Source organism: Stegodyphus dumicola, chromosome 2 (genome assembly GCF_044657685.1).
Source record: "Stegodyphus dumicola isolate Sdum_Otavi_A_Nest chromosome 2, ASM4465768v1".
NCBI lineage: Eukaryota > Metazoa > Arthropoda > Arachnida > Araneae > Eresidae > Stegodyphus > Stegodyphus dumicola.
In genome coordinates this window covers 251,331,772-251,345,016 of record NC_140769.1, presented here as the reverse complement: position 1 = coordinate 251,345,016, position 13,245 = coordinate 251,331,772, and the positions used below count along the sequence as shown (strand labels likewise).

Genomic DNA, 13,245 nt, shown 5'->3' with positions numbered 1-13,245 from the left:
CAAGTTTTGGCACTTGGACATATTTTTTTCATCAAATTTTTTCGAGGCGTTCTGGCGAATTTGCTCTTGAGGGGAACTTTATTCCACTTATAAGTTTCCTTTTCTTCTTTCAGAAACTTTCTTCCAACTTTCTTCTTTTTGTAAATTGTTTTTCCAAAAAAGTCCTCATATTTTAAATCACTCATGTCATTTTCAATATCACTAAAATCGTCATTTGTTGGGGAAACATCATTTCAGGAAGGAAAATGAGGATATTTAGAAACATTTCCCTCATCTGAGTCACTTTTATGATCAGATTGTTCGATGACTTCTTATTCATCGACATCAGATGCGTTATCCAAATTGTCGGAGTCTTCATCAACCGAGACTTCTAAAACGCGCAAATAATCTTCAGGAGGTACAATATTCTTTTTGTACATACTTGGAGGAGCGGCGTATTTCTTTCGCCTACGCGACATGTTCACAATACTTTCGGAAGGAAGCGAAAACCAGACTGACCAGAAATACCAGGTGCATTGCACTCGTGGAATGTTTCTAGGAGGTAGAGGAAGGGAGGACGCTTAAGAAGGGGTTGTCTAAAAATTACAGCTCAAAAGATGGCATTGGCGTACTCTGTACGCCGGCCCCTCCATTGCAGGGTTAAGTGCAAAGAACATGGTATTTAATAAATAAAGGCAACACACAAAACGTTAAAAAAACGCCCCTTTTGGCGTAATATGAATTCTGAAATGTTTCAGATTTTTTTTTCTCTTTTTAATATATATTTATGTGGGAATAATGTGAGCACGACTGTAAATTATTTATTGTTATTAGACAAAATATCTATTGAGAAATGGCAACAGCTAATTTCTGGATGTCGTTCTATTTATAATTTTAAATACTATATGCTGATGATGTACGCTTGAAATGTATATTGCTACGATGCAGTAAGAACGTCTGTTATGTTATGTACGTTTATGAATACGTTACGTGTAGGTTCTTAAGTAACGAGTAGGATTTATCTTTAAATAAATGTTTGTTTGTCTTTTAAAATTGTTTCATGCGTGAATAATTTAACTACAAAAGGAAGCTAAGAATAAAAAAACATTTAAATTAACGTCTGCCGATAAAAGGCAAAAGAATTCCTTTTTGGAGTTGGCAACGTCAAGAATTCGAAGAATTGTAACGTTCAATGTGCATAGTAAAATAGTGATAATTTAATTGTCTATTGATTATATCAAATTGTTTATTTATCGTGTTTTTTTTTTTTTTTTCAATTTAACGTAGAATCCACATTTAAATATTTAAAAAATTCGATACGATATTTCTGCGCAAATATTACTACGTAAGTTTCAGTTATTTTACAAATTAAATATTTTATACCAAAGTGTCAGGTAAACTGTGATAGATACGTTAACGAAAAGCAATACAAAATGAAATTTTTTAGCATTTATGTAGTTTGCTGACTACGAAAGTTCGTACTTTGCTTCTTATATTGTTACCTCAGAAATCCTGACAGTGGTTGAATAAAATAGTTAAGGCCAAAAAAGAAAATTTGCTATCTTTCCTAAACCGAAACTCTTTATCGCAAGTATTTATTCACCTGCGTTCCGGAAACAAGCCTTTTTAGCAGTTTGTATCTCGAGGTAGGACGTCAGTATGGCAGACGAAAGGCAAAACTATTACTATCCCGGAGATGTAATTTATTCTGGCAAACCTTTCGTAACTTGTGTTCCGAAAAACGTACAGTCTGAGATATGCTCATATTGTTATGCAAGGTAATTTTTTATATAATTTTTTCAACCTTACTTAAATTGCACTTTGAGAGGTAGTATAGTTCTTTTCTCCCATATGCTGTTCCTTGCTGACTACTATTTTTTCAATTTTAAAGATCTTTTCACACAAAAATATCGATCACAAATGGCGTAAATTTTAATTAAACTCTTTTTAATGCTTGCAAGGGTATTTCAAGAAGTTTAAATTTGAGAGAAAATCATATCCTGCGAAATAGGAAATCGTTGCCAGTTCAAGAGGCATAAGACATTTCTGTTCGAAATCATAACGGCACATCGCTTTTCAGTATAATAAAGAGATCCATGTAAAAACCATACTTTTCGATGCCGAGAAGATTCATTAACATTTATACTAAGTACGTATGAAAAGTACTTCAATTCGCTGACATCTTCGACGAAATCGATGAAAACTGTTACAAACTTCATTATTCGCATCAAATAACAAACTGTTTATTAAAATATACAATTTATAAAAGGAAATATAATCTTTGATAAGTAAGGTTACAATAACATCGATGAACTATCTATGCCTCTCTCAAATGTTAATAGTTTGTTAGTAATTTTCACGGTTTAATGGCCCGCGATCAGTTCATATCACAATAAATATTTGATTTTAATAGGTGGCAACAATATATATTATTTTAACTGAAAACAGAAGTGAAATATCTCTAAATATAATAAAAGAAAGAGTCTGTCTGTGTGTGTGTGTGTGTCTTTCGTTTGCGCTGCGCGTAAGCTAATATACCCACGGCTACAAAATTTGGTACATAGGTGCATCTCGAAGCGATTTTTTCGAAATTCGAATTTGATTTTTTTAATTTTATGTTTTGTGACGAAATCGCGTCATTTTAAGACATAATGGGCTATAGGAAAGCGAGATTTTACTCTACGCACTCCATTTTCACATCGTCATGAAACGTAGGCACTTAGCTAATATTTTACGAACTTAAAATAAAATCTTTAGAATTTTCGATATACACAGTCTCGCGAGCTGGAGATAAAAGTTTTTTTTTTTTTTTCTATATAACGTTGCTATTTCTCGCTTTTAAAGCATTGAGTTTGTAAATCAAAAATTCGTTAAAGTTTTACAAAATATAAAATCTATAATAAAACAAATTCCAAATTTGGGATTTCAGATGCCCATATTCGCAGTAGGATTTCGTCATTCAAAATTCGATGGCTCTATGTACCATTGTTTTATCACAATGCGAGAAATAGACAATCATTTATGCAGATTTTTCATTATTTAATTTCTTCAAATATAATGCAGGACTCTAACATTTTGTTTGCAACAGTTTGAAAAGTGAACCGACGTTTATGAGTCCGACGCAAAATCGCAAAACGAAAACAATAGTCCTCCAGGGACAAAGCCCCTTTGGACTAATAAAAACACTAAAAAAATTCCCCCTTTTGCAGGAATTCCAAAATTTCAAGCAAATCTTGGTTCTTGATTTAAAAATTCATTTCTGAAAGCTAATACCTTCGCTATAATCCTTTTTTCAATTGGTCATTATTGAAATATAGCAGAAAGAACACGCCGAGGAATGAGTGTTAAGAATACTAACAACGCCGATTCTTGTTACTAATTATTAGAATCTTTAATATTTGGTATGCTAATTTTGTGAAGCGTCTTTTTCCTTTTGAAAAATTCTACATAGGTGAGGTAAGGGGGTGACCAAAGTCACATGAGCAAGGTGAGCTGAGTAGATTCCAGAATAAAAGATGAAATTTACAAAATTTCACGAGTACAAAATAGCATACATTAGTAAAAAGGGTGCAGGATCATGTCTTGATAATAAATATAAATAAAATAAATGTTCTAAATACAATAGATATTTACAAAGTCCTCAGATTAGATTTCAAAGTCATGTGGTGTAGACACCCTCCCTAACTGTGTGGTCAGATTTGCTCTGCGTGAAGAATCAAAAGTATTTCAATAACTGTTGAGCATATAATATTAAATAAAGTACAATTCATAATGCAGGTACAGACCCCAAGAAGAAATGAAAATAATGAATACATACAGTACACATAGTCCAGTAGTAAAACCACAAGCGTGCGGTATACAGATATGGATATCAGATGGGGTGGTGACCCTCCGAAGTCGAAGCTCTGAGAGTTGCTGCTGATATGAGCAATCCATCAGACGTAGTCTTAAGTCTTCATTAAGGATTTCATAATGAAACAGTCTGAAGTGATTCATTATTTCACAGGTGTAAGCCCCCTGGAAGAATTTTCTATTTTTAGTCCTGAGAAATTATCCGTAGTGTCCATTTTAAGATCCTTGTGAAGTAAATTATGGGTAGATGTAATAGTTCGTAAGAAGCGGTTTTGTACTTCTTGCAATATATGAATATCCTTCTCAGTCGCTGCAGCCCAGGCAGGAGAGGCATAACTCGTGATAGGCCGTATGACAGAAATGTAGATAAGTCGTTTTTTACACAAGTTAAGCTTGGAATATTTCCCAAGTATAGGTAAGAGTCATCTCATCACTTTAGTGACTTTATTCTTGTTATGTTCAATATTGTGTTTCCAGGTGAGGCTGCCATTTAAGATAACTCAAAGATATTTAGCTTTGTTTACGACAGCACCGGCTTCTTTTTAATAACGGCTTATTAAAAAGAAGTAAGTGCTTCTTAGGTTGCAGTTTTCATTTTTATTTGCGTCTGATAAGTAAAAGCTGGGATTTCTGAGCATTAATTTGAATTTTCCAGGATCTGGAGTTTCATATCCGAGATGATATCTTGGAGCTTTTTAATGGCACGATTTATGTTAACAGACTTAACTGCCAGGGCAGTATCGTCTGCGTAACATGCGAGGATAGAGCTATTCTTTTGACAGAAATTAAGGAAATCAGAAATATAAAAGAGATAGAGGATTGTCCTAAAGCTGAGCCCTGTGGAACACCACTAAGCATGATTCTTGTAGAGGAATAAGCATCTCTGACTAAGACTTTAAAAGTCCTGCTTGCGATGAAAGAGAAAATCAGCAAGATCAGCTCCCTTTCCAATCCGAAATCAACAAGTTTTGCAATAAGTCCTTCATGCCAGATACGGTCGAAGGCTTTCGCCATGTCTAGCACGAGGATAGCAACATTAAGTTTGTTGTGTAAGGCAGCTCCAGCATATTCTAACAACTGCAGGAGTCCCATCAATAACAAGATATCATGGACCTTATAAGAAATAGACTAACCCAAACGGGTTTTCTCCCTCGCCTGAGGCGTTGCCGGCTGTCACCTTGATCACATCCGGAGGAGTAGGGACGACTTGCAGAAATTTAACATTGGTTGCCTAGTGCAGCGTGTATAACTGTCACGAAAAATCTGGTTGTAGCGCCTCATTTCACAAATTAGAATTTCTACATATTTTTATTTTTGAAATTGAGATTGATTTTTTAAAAATTTAGCATATTTGTCAAGCATAATTAACTTTCCAAATATTATGAAGCTATTGCATGCTTTCAGGGCTGGATATTTTTTAGCTTTTCCTATGCCGTAAAGAAATTTGTAACTACTTCTTTTAAAAAATAATGTTTTAAATCTGAACTAACAGAAAATTTCAAACAAGTAATTTTCTCTTGCAATTTTTATGCTTTTTATTGGTGTAAATAAGTAAAAAATACTAAAATATTAAAAAACGAATTTTTGAAAGTTTTGTTTAAAATTCTAAATTGTGCTGCTTTTTTAAAATTATAGATGATTATTATAGCACAATTTCTATAAAGGAATTTTATTTCAATTATATTTCATTATGAAATCACATCATAGTGATAAACACCTTTGACTCCTTAAAAATTTTTATACATTTAATTCTAATATTAAAATTGTATTTAACCGTAATAATTACTTTTGCTTGTATTTTATAGTGATTATTTTTTAAAATTTATTTTTAGTTTTGCATAAGATTTTTTTAATTTACTGTTAATTTAATTTATTAGCCCAAAGCAGCGGTAGCCTAGAAAGGCTGTTAGTTTCGAAGCGGCATTTTGCGCTGTTTTACTATTAATGTCTGTGTCTCCTTGCAAATTGTTGTTACCAAATATTATCGCCCTATATTATATGTAAAGAAATTAAATAATGAAGAATCTGCATGAATACATGTATGTTTCTCGCACTGTGACAAAAACGACAGTATCTAGAGCCATCAAATTTTGAATAATGTAATCCTCCACCCGAACATGGGCATCTGGACGGCCGAATTTCGAATTTGTTTCAATCTATTTCATATTTTGTAATACTTTAAGAAATTCTTGATTAACAAACTCAACGAGTTCAGAGCGAGCACTGTACAGAAAATAACAGTTTTATCTCCAGTGCGGAAATTCTAAATATATGCTGTTTTCAAATATATGTGGTTTACGGACGAAGAACATGATATTCAATAAATATAGGTAACACACAAAACTTTAAAAAAAGGTTCCTTTTGGGCGTAATATAAAATCTGAGTGCTTCTAAATTTTATTTTATCTTTTTTTCCCTCTTCATTACGCTCGAAAATTTTATGTTCTGAATTTTATGAATTATTAAAACAACTAATCCACTTTAATGGTAATAATTTAATGATCATATAATCAAATAAATATGATCGTTTTGAATGTTATTATAGTTTGGGAAATCATTTCCTGAAAATGTTCATTAAATAAAATAAATAAATAAATAAATAAATAAATAAAATAAATAATAAAAAAAAAAAAACTGTTAGATCTTGTTTAATTTTACCTTATTTATTTCAAAGTATCACGTACTATCAATCTGATTTAATTTTACTTTATTTTTACGCAAAATTAAGTTCATAAATTTTGTGCTTAGAGTTCTTAACAATGTAAAGATGTTTGTACAAGAATTACGCGTGAAAAAAATGCGCGAAATGCAGTAAAAAGTGTTTTAATGAGATATATTAAATCCTATTTGGAAAAAACTGTGGCTTTCATAATCTCATCACTGTGCAACGTATCACATTTAATAATTAAAAAGACTTAAGTGATACAAACGCCATAGGTTTCAATGTTAAAGTAAACCAGATCGTCCCTACTCTTTCTTGCCGACATGTCGGTGACGCACGCCCCGCCCACTGGGTTAGTCTATCTCATATAAGGTCCATGCAAGATATACGAACGCGTAGAAGACCTCGCCCATCATAAGGTAGCCACGCCTTCATTGCAAAAGAAAGGGAATAAAATGAGCAAGTGAGACTAAAAACAAACCAGATTCTTGCCGCAAAAGCATAAACAAGTGATCTTCACCTAAAGATCAAATCTAACTCAGAACTAAAGATCACCTCAGCAAACACCAATTATTTATTTATTTATTTTTGTGTAAAGGAAGAGGAAGAGATTGTACTAAAACTATCCAAGAATACCGGTCACTACCCTATTTTCTTCGTAAGAAATATTACGTCACTCTCACTATAGTATTCTGCACAGAATGAGACTAACGAGCTTTGGTGCCTGCTTCCATGAAATTAAATTCACCTGAAGCTGTAATAAAGGAGGGGGAAAAGCGAGTGCGAGATAAGAAGGAGATAACATCATTAAGAAAGCTAATTCATATTTATTATAAAGCTTTTTATAACCAGTAAGATAAGACGGAGGGGAGGAAAAATAGTAAACGTTAAATTTGGAGACGTATCAGTTACGAGATATGCAGAATAGAATAGGCCCCGCCTCCCAATAAGAAGCCGCTCCTTCATTAGACTTAGAATAGGGTTTAGGACACTAAAAATGAGATGACAATTGTTGCCACCCGATGCTTTCAAATGCTTCGCATTCAAAATTTTTCATGGATTATGCCGGCAAAGAAGCAGATATGCTCCAAATTATTTTACTCAGCTACACACAGGGTAGAGTGATGCCTAGGAACCTGGAACTGTGACTTCGTCACTGTATGGACGCCGATTTTGCCTCATGAACTTTGACAGGTCATGGGCTTCGGCAGAGATTGGGAACATACTTCAAGTGAATTTAAGAAAATAAAAAGGAAGATAATGAAAATTTTGTAAAGAAACAATCCTGAAATTCCAACAGAGGAGATCGTTATAATCAGTGTACGTAAGTAGTGGGAGGAGACAAGGTGTGTTACAAGTCTTACTGTAAAGAAAATATTAAGTTAAAAATGAAGGGGAGGCAGAATGAAAGACATTATCGGACCAAGTTACGACAGAATCTCAAGTCATGGTCACAGTTACCTCAAGTCAGCGATTAATACCGCCATGACCGCTCACCCTGAGTACACCGTCAAATGAGTGGAGTTCATAATGATTTGGAGCGTGTGCTCGCAGGTCCCCCCCCCCCTGAAATGGTATCAGTTTTATTGCTTTGAAAATAAAGATTTAACAGTGTGGGAAAAAATTGCACAGAGATGTCACAGACAAAAAACTCTAGCTCATATGAAAAGTTTTTATAGAGAAAAATTTACATAACAGCAAATTGATGCATGTATTCACACATGGTTTGGCTTGCCTTATTAATGGCAAAGCACTCAAGGGCTATCTGCTTAAAGGAGTGATACCTCCGCGGATGACATTTCAAGGAAAGCTGACTCGTATGCACGTTACATATGGATGGGGACCACGAAAACGCCCATGCAGCCAGCCCATTCTCCAGGATTCCAACCCGGAGCCGAATTACCAGTATTCAGCGACTTTACTGCTTGGCCGCTGGTGGGTTATACTGTCACACGTAAGACTACTGAAAACAGTGTTTAAACTGCAAATATGACCTGATTTCTCCTTTCCTTGACGAAAACCTCACGAAAAGTTTTATAGGCTAAGTTGCATTGCAACTCCTGACGATTTCACAGTAAAATGCTGCGATAATTCAAGCATAGAAAAAACATTATTATATTTTGATAAACTTCATTGAATTATATTATATCGCATATATGTGCTTCGTGAAACCAAGGAGATTGATAATTTCAGTCTGTCCAGTTTTATTATGTAATTTATGTTGATTTAGTGTCTTACAGATGTGAAGCTGTGTTTTATGTTTTTGGATATCTATGTAAGTGCAACTGAACAGTTATAGATGTTGCAAGAAATAATTTAAATTTTATTTACTTTATCAGTTTCTTACCTATTTCTCGTACTTTTCGAGATGCCTTATAATTTTGTTTCATACCTCAGTAACATAAAAGGATGACAAACACATTACTGAAAGATGGGAGAAATCATATCGTGCCCCAAAACCTCGACATACGAGTACTTATTAAAATGCTTTTTCTTTTTTTTTTTTTTTAACAATTGTGGCTTAAGTATTTATAAAATTTAACATTTAAATACATATTCACTTAAAATATAAAGGAAATGTTGTACTATACTAGCTAATTTGGAAGTCCTTGAGGGCTAGAATATTGAAGAACTGTGTAGCCACTTAAGAGTTTTATTTATTAAGAAGTAAAAAGAAGGGTTAAATTTATCTTTTATTCCAACTCAAAATAAAAAAGCAGATGGCCTCCTTCTCGGGCTTACAATAATCCTTCATTTAGGATTTAACTCAAGATTTCTATCTTGAGTTAAATTCCAAATTGAGGATTCTTGAGTTAAATCCCAAATAAGAACTAATCTAATGTTAACTGAAATAAAAAACCAGCCGAAGCTGCACGCACTTAACTGAGTTGCTTCTTATTTGAGATCACCGGCGGATACTAATAGGCACTTAACAATGCAACCGAATAGTAGTAAGATTAGACTTTTAGCAGCAGCATCGTCGGAAAGCAGAACACGGACTCCTAACGCTGTACTAGGGTATTTCTAGGGAAGCTTGTCTTGATCTTTACATTACTTACTGGTCCTAACTACGAAAGGTTTTACACAGTATGTTAAGTTTCGAATTCGTAACTCTTGCTTGGTTTTGAAAATCAAAGACATATGATCGCGACGAGAAAACCAATATAAAAGTTCATTCCAAAGTTGATAAATAATTATCATTGAACAAGAAAATTCTTCCTAGACAAGACGGGGAGGATGAGCTTGAAGTCATTTAAATAGTCTATATACAAGTTATTTACATTAAATGCAATAGTAACTTATTTAGTTTCACTTATTGTGCAGTTCGCACGATCTAAAATTCTAATTCCATATTGGAAATGTAATCTAAAGCAGCTATGCTTACTTCTAACTTCTCTAGCATCGTTTTCGCTTGCTGAAATTCAGTGAGTTCCTTAGCTTTTTTTGCATGGTTTTTCATCCATTCAAAAAATGAGAGGTTTGTAGTCATTTTCTTCCATGTAGGAGCTTCTTGGGTTTGCGGATGGTCGTTATTCAGAGTAGGAAAATTTTCTTGATTGAGATTGAAGTTACGAGTTTTCTTCGGATTATTTTCTTCACGTTTCTTCTTGGCCTTTTTGATATTGTTTGGATGTTTCTTACAACCTTTGTAAGAAGATACATGAAATTCGCCGCAAAGGGCACAAATTGCTGGTTTACTATCTTCTTTTTTCTGTTTGCAAGTGTATGTTTCGTGAAATTGACCACATTTAAGACACCTCGGTTTGTAATGGCACACTTCCCTAAATTCTAGGGAAGCAATCCAGACTTTAGCTTAAATATTGGTTTCTATCCTCATTTACATAAAACGTATTCCTAAAAACTCATTCTGGCAAGAAAACGAGAAAGGAACAAAGGAGGAAACGAGAAAGTAAAACAAAACAAAACAAAACAAAACAAAACAAAAAAAATTGTTTAAAAATATAAATTAGTAAATTAAAAAATTCCCTACGATGTAATAATTTCTTTCCTAATTGGCATTTAAATTGTTATTCTGATTCCAGCATATAATATATCAGTTTAAAAACATCTCTTATTAATTGCACATTCTGCATAAATGTTTACGGAATTTAGACGACATTCATAAATTATATAAAATATGCATGTAATTAAGAAATATATTAAATGTTAATATTATTAAGAAACAAGTATTTTGCTCTTTTTCAAATTGCTCCGACGGATGTTTATAATTTCAAAGCTAAATTAAATATCTTCCACTGCAAGACTTTAGTAGTCTTGAAAACTAATAGTTTAGTATAAAAATTAATTTAGTGATTTCTTTCTGGAAGTTTGATAATTAATTTCAGAATTATGAATTTCTAATGCCACGATAATGAGTAAATCTAGAAGTAGAGTCATATAACTGCGGTAGTGCCCAGTCGTTAACTTGACGCGAGCCAATTTAGAATTTCAAATATATTGGCGAGCTACAGTTACATAATGCACCTTTAATATTTCAATTATGAATGCATATAATGCACCATCCTTATAAAAATATTTACTTCAGCTACACTGCAGATATCTGTTGATTCCTTACTGAAGTTAGCTGACATAATTACATTCTCCTTTAGCATTTGACATAAAATTCCGATACAGAAGTATACCGTTTTTAATTATGTTGTCCTCAAGGAAGTTTTGTGAATTGCAGGTATATGTGCAGTTGTAAGTGATACAACAGTAGCAGCCTTCATTTTATTTGCAAACTTGGTAAATATGATTGTTGGGCAATGAATATACTTTTCAGGTTTTTCACTTTTCATTTTCTTAGATCGCTGATCGAAGAATATTCAGTAAAATAATTTTTATGAACTATTGTAAAATATCATCCATGCTGCATTTTTTGTTTCTCAATAGAAAATGTGAACCACAAATCAGTTCTTAAAATTAATGAAAAAATATTTCCTTCCTATTCATCGTTAAAATTATAATGGTTGCTAAGTTTTTAATTTTTTTTCGCTTATTTTCATTCTTTTTGGCTTCACGTGATTAGGATAATTAAAAAATCATTAATATCTATTAAAACTAATGATTAACTTACATAGAAAAAGCGAATATTTTCTATACCCGTATGCAGCCACCAAAAAACAGCTGCTTCACGCACAACTTCGACACTTCGTTCAGTGTTCGATGGTGTGTTTTACGCAGGATATGGCAAGCGACTGATGATGGGGCAATAAAATAACTAAACGTTGCACGTCAAAGATATACGCTGCCCCCCCCAAATAATAATTAAAAAAAATTTGAAAGTTTTCAGATTTTATATTACGTTCAAAGGGGCGTTTCAAAAAACGTTTTAACGTTTTTTTTAACGTATACTGTTCTTCGCCGTTAAACCATAAAATTCAGTTCAATAGCAATATAAAAAAATTAAAATAGCATATCTTTAGAATTTCCGAAACACAGTCTCGCGCGCTAGACATAAAAATGTTTTTTCCCCACTTTTTTTCTTTTTTTTTTTTTCCCCGTACAATGTTGTCATTGTTCGCTTTGAAATCGTCGAGTTTGTTAATAAAAAATCGTTATAGTTTTACAAAATGGGAAGCAGATAATAAGACAAATTTCAAATTCCAAATTTGGGCTTATAGATGTCCACATTCAAGTGGTGGACTACGTTATTCAAAATTTGTGATCTGTAGGTGCCGTTTCTTTTTTTACTGTGCGAGAACCATTCATACATTCATGCAGATTCTTCATTATTTAATTTCTTTAACTATAATGCAGGGCTCGAATATTTGGTGACAACAATTTGAAAAGTGAAACACCGTTTTATAGTGAAACAATGCAAAATGCCAAACCGAAATTAACAGCCCTTCTTGGCAAATTCACCATTTGGGCGTTTTTTTTTAAAGATAAAAATCTGATGTGTACACCACATGACTTCCTTGTACGGAATATTAAATTATATGCATTTTTTCTTGCACTTCATTTAAACTTATTGGATTGAATTAAATCTACTTCGCCGACAGCGCATAAACCAATAAGAATAAATGCATTCTTTAAAATTCACTCTAGTATTTGTTTACCATAACGACACTCTGGCGCTAGATTCACTTAACAGTATTATATTTTGTTCATATTATAACTCATAATGCACAAAATTTATATCATTTAAAGAATAGAATTATCTAAGCGTTGCCACATGTTCTATTCAAATACTATAATAAAGCTAGAATGATGTATAAAAGAAATTAAGCAAACAAAACAAAAAAGAAACAGTTTTTCACAGACGATTGAGTATTTCTCATTCAATTAATTCAGTTCTCACTTCGCGACAAGGCAAAAATACATAAAAACTCAAAGTATCTATATTAAAAATTACGAAGTAAATCTTAAACACTTATTTCCTCGAAAAAATTCCAGAAAGGATTAAGCATGATTTAATTTGCAATAATATATAAAGGCGTTATCTTTGTTGTTGCGAAGCTGAGTTTGTCTAGATTGCCAACAAATCCACTAGTCTGCTGTTTCAAATGTAAACAATCGATGGGCGCCATCAAAAAAAGGCTTAGCGGCACTTAAACAACCTTAACCTCCTCAGACCCGAGACAAAAATAAAAGCTTGATATTTTGTAAGAGGTATTTAAAATAGTTGTTTCGATCACTTTGATGTAGAAAAGTGCAATAAATTTTTTTTTTTTTTTAGTTAATGAAAGCTAGGGGGGGATGTATCACATGTGATACATCAGGAACAAGGCACTACAATCAGAATTTTC

General features: G+C 32.9%; 1 protein-coding gene across 2 annotated transcripts in view; it reads left to right on the top strand.

Moving 5' to 3' along the window:
* The first annotated feature begins 1,603 nt into the window (after positions 1-1,603).
* LOC118194815 (histone-lysine N-methyltransferase SMYD3-like) overlaps positions 1,604-13,245 on the top strand; it is a 65,854-nt gene continuing 54,212 nt past the window's right edge. The window contains exon 1 of one of the 2 annotated variants that reach the window (XM_035366023.2): positions 1,604-1,757. In XM_035366023.2, coding sequence (XP_035221914.1) covers positions 1,639-1,757 — 119 coding nt within the window. In that variant the 5' untranslated portion in view covers positions 1,604-1,638. The remainder of the gene's footprint in view (positions 1,758-13,245) is intronic. The other variant, XM_035366027.2, reaches the window with a different exon arrangement.